Source organism: Nannospalax galili, unplaced genomic scaffold, assembly GCF_000622305.1.
Source record: "Nannospalax galili isolate Female #2095 unplaced genomic scaffold, S.galili_v1.0 scaffold327, whole genome shotgun sequence".
NCBI classification, from domain to species: Eukaryota; Metazoa; Chordata; class Mammalia; order Rodentia; family Spalacidae; genus Nannospalax; species Nannospalax galili.
Window position 1 is genome coordinate 1,616,654 of NW_008356950.1, and position 599 is coordinate 1,617,252.

Sequence of the window (599 nt, forward strand, 5' to 3'; positions counted from 1 at the left end):
GTATATAGAAAGGCTATAGACTTTTGTAGGTTAATTTTGTAACCTGCCACTTTACTGAATGTGTTAATAATTTCTAGGAGTTTGCGCATGGAATTTTTGGTGTCCCTTAGAAGGTATATCATATCATCTGCAAAAAGGGAAAAGTTGATCTCTTCTTTTCCAATTATTACACCTTTAGTTTCCTTCTCTTATTGCTCTTGCAGGAGATTCAAGCATTATGCATTATGTTAAAAAGGAGTGGAGATAGTGGACAGCCTTTCCTGGTTCCTAATTTCAATGGGAATGCTTCCAGTTTTTGTCCATTTAGAATGATGTTGGCTACGGGTTTCTTGTATATGGCTTTAATTATGTTGAGGTATGTTCCCTCCAGTCCAATTCTCTCTAGAACTTTAAACATAAAAGCATGTTGAATTTTGTCAAAGGCCTTCTCTGCATCTACTGCATTGACCATGTGGTTCTTGTCGTTGAGCCCATTTATGTGATTTATGACGTTTATTGATTTACGTATATTGAACCATCCCTGCATCTCTGGAATAAAGATGACTTGATCATGGTGGATGATGTTTTTGATGTGTGTCTGTATGTGGTTTTCAGGTATT

At 36.4% G+C, this 599-nt stretch overlaps 1 protein-coding gene across 1 annotated transcript in view; it reads left to right on the forward strand.

The window, feature by feature from the left end:
• LOC115067901 (protein LEG1 homolog) overlaps positions 1–247 on the forward strand; it is a 14,220-nt gene extending 13,973 nt beyond the window's left edge. The window contains exon 7 of the mRNA XM_029556997.1: positions 204–247. Coding sequence (XP_029412857.1) covers positions 204–247 — 44 coding nt within the window. The remainder of the gene's footprint in view (positions 1–203) is intronic.
• Positions 248–599: the final 352 nt, after the last annotated feature.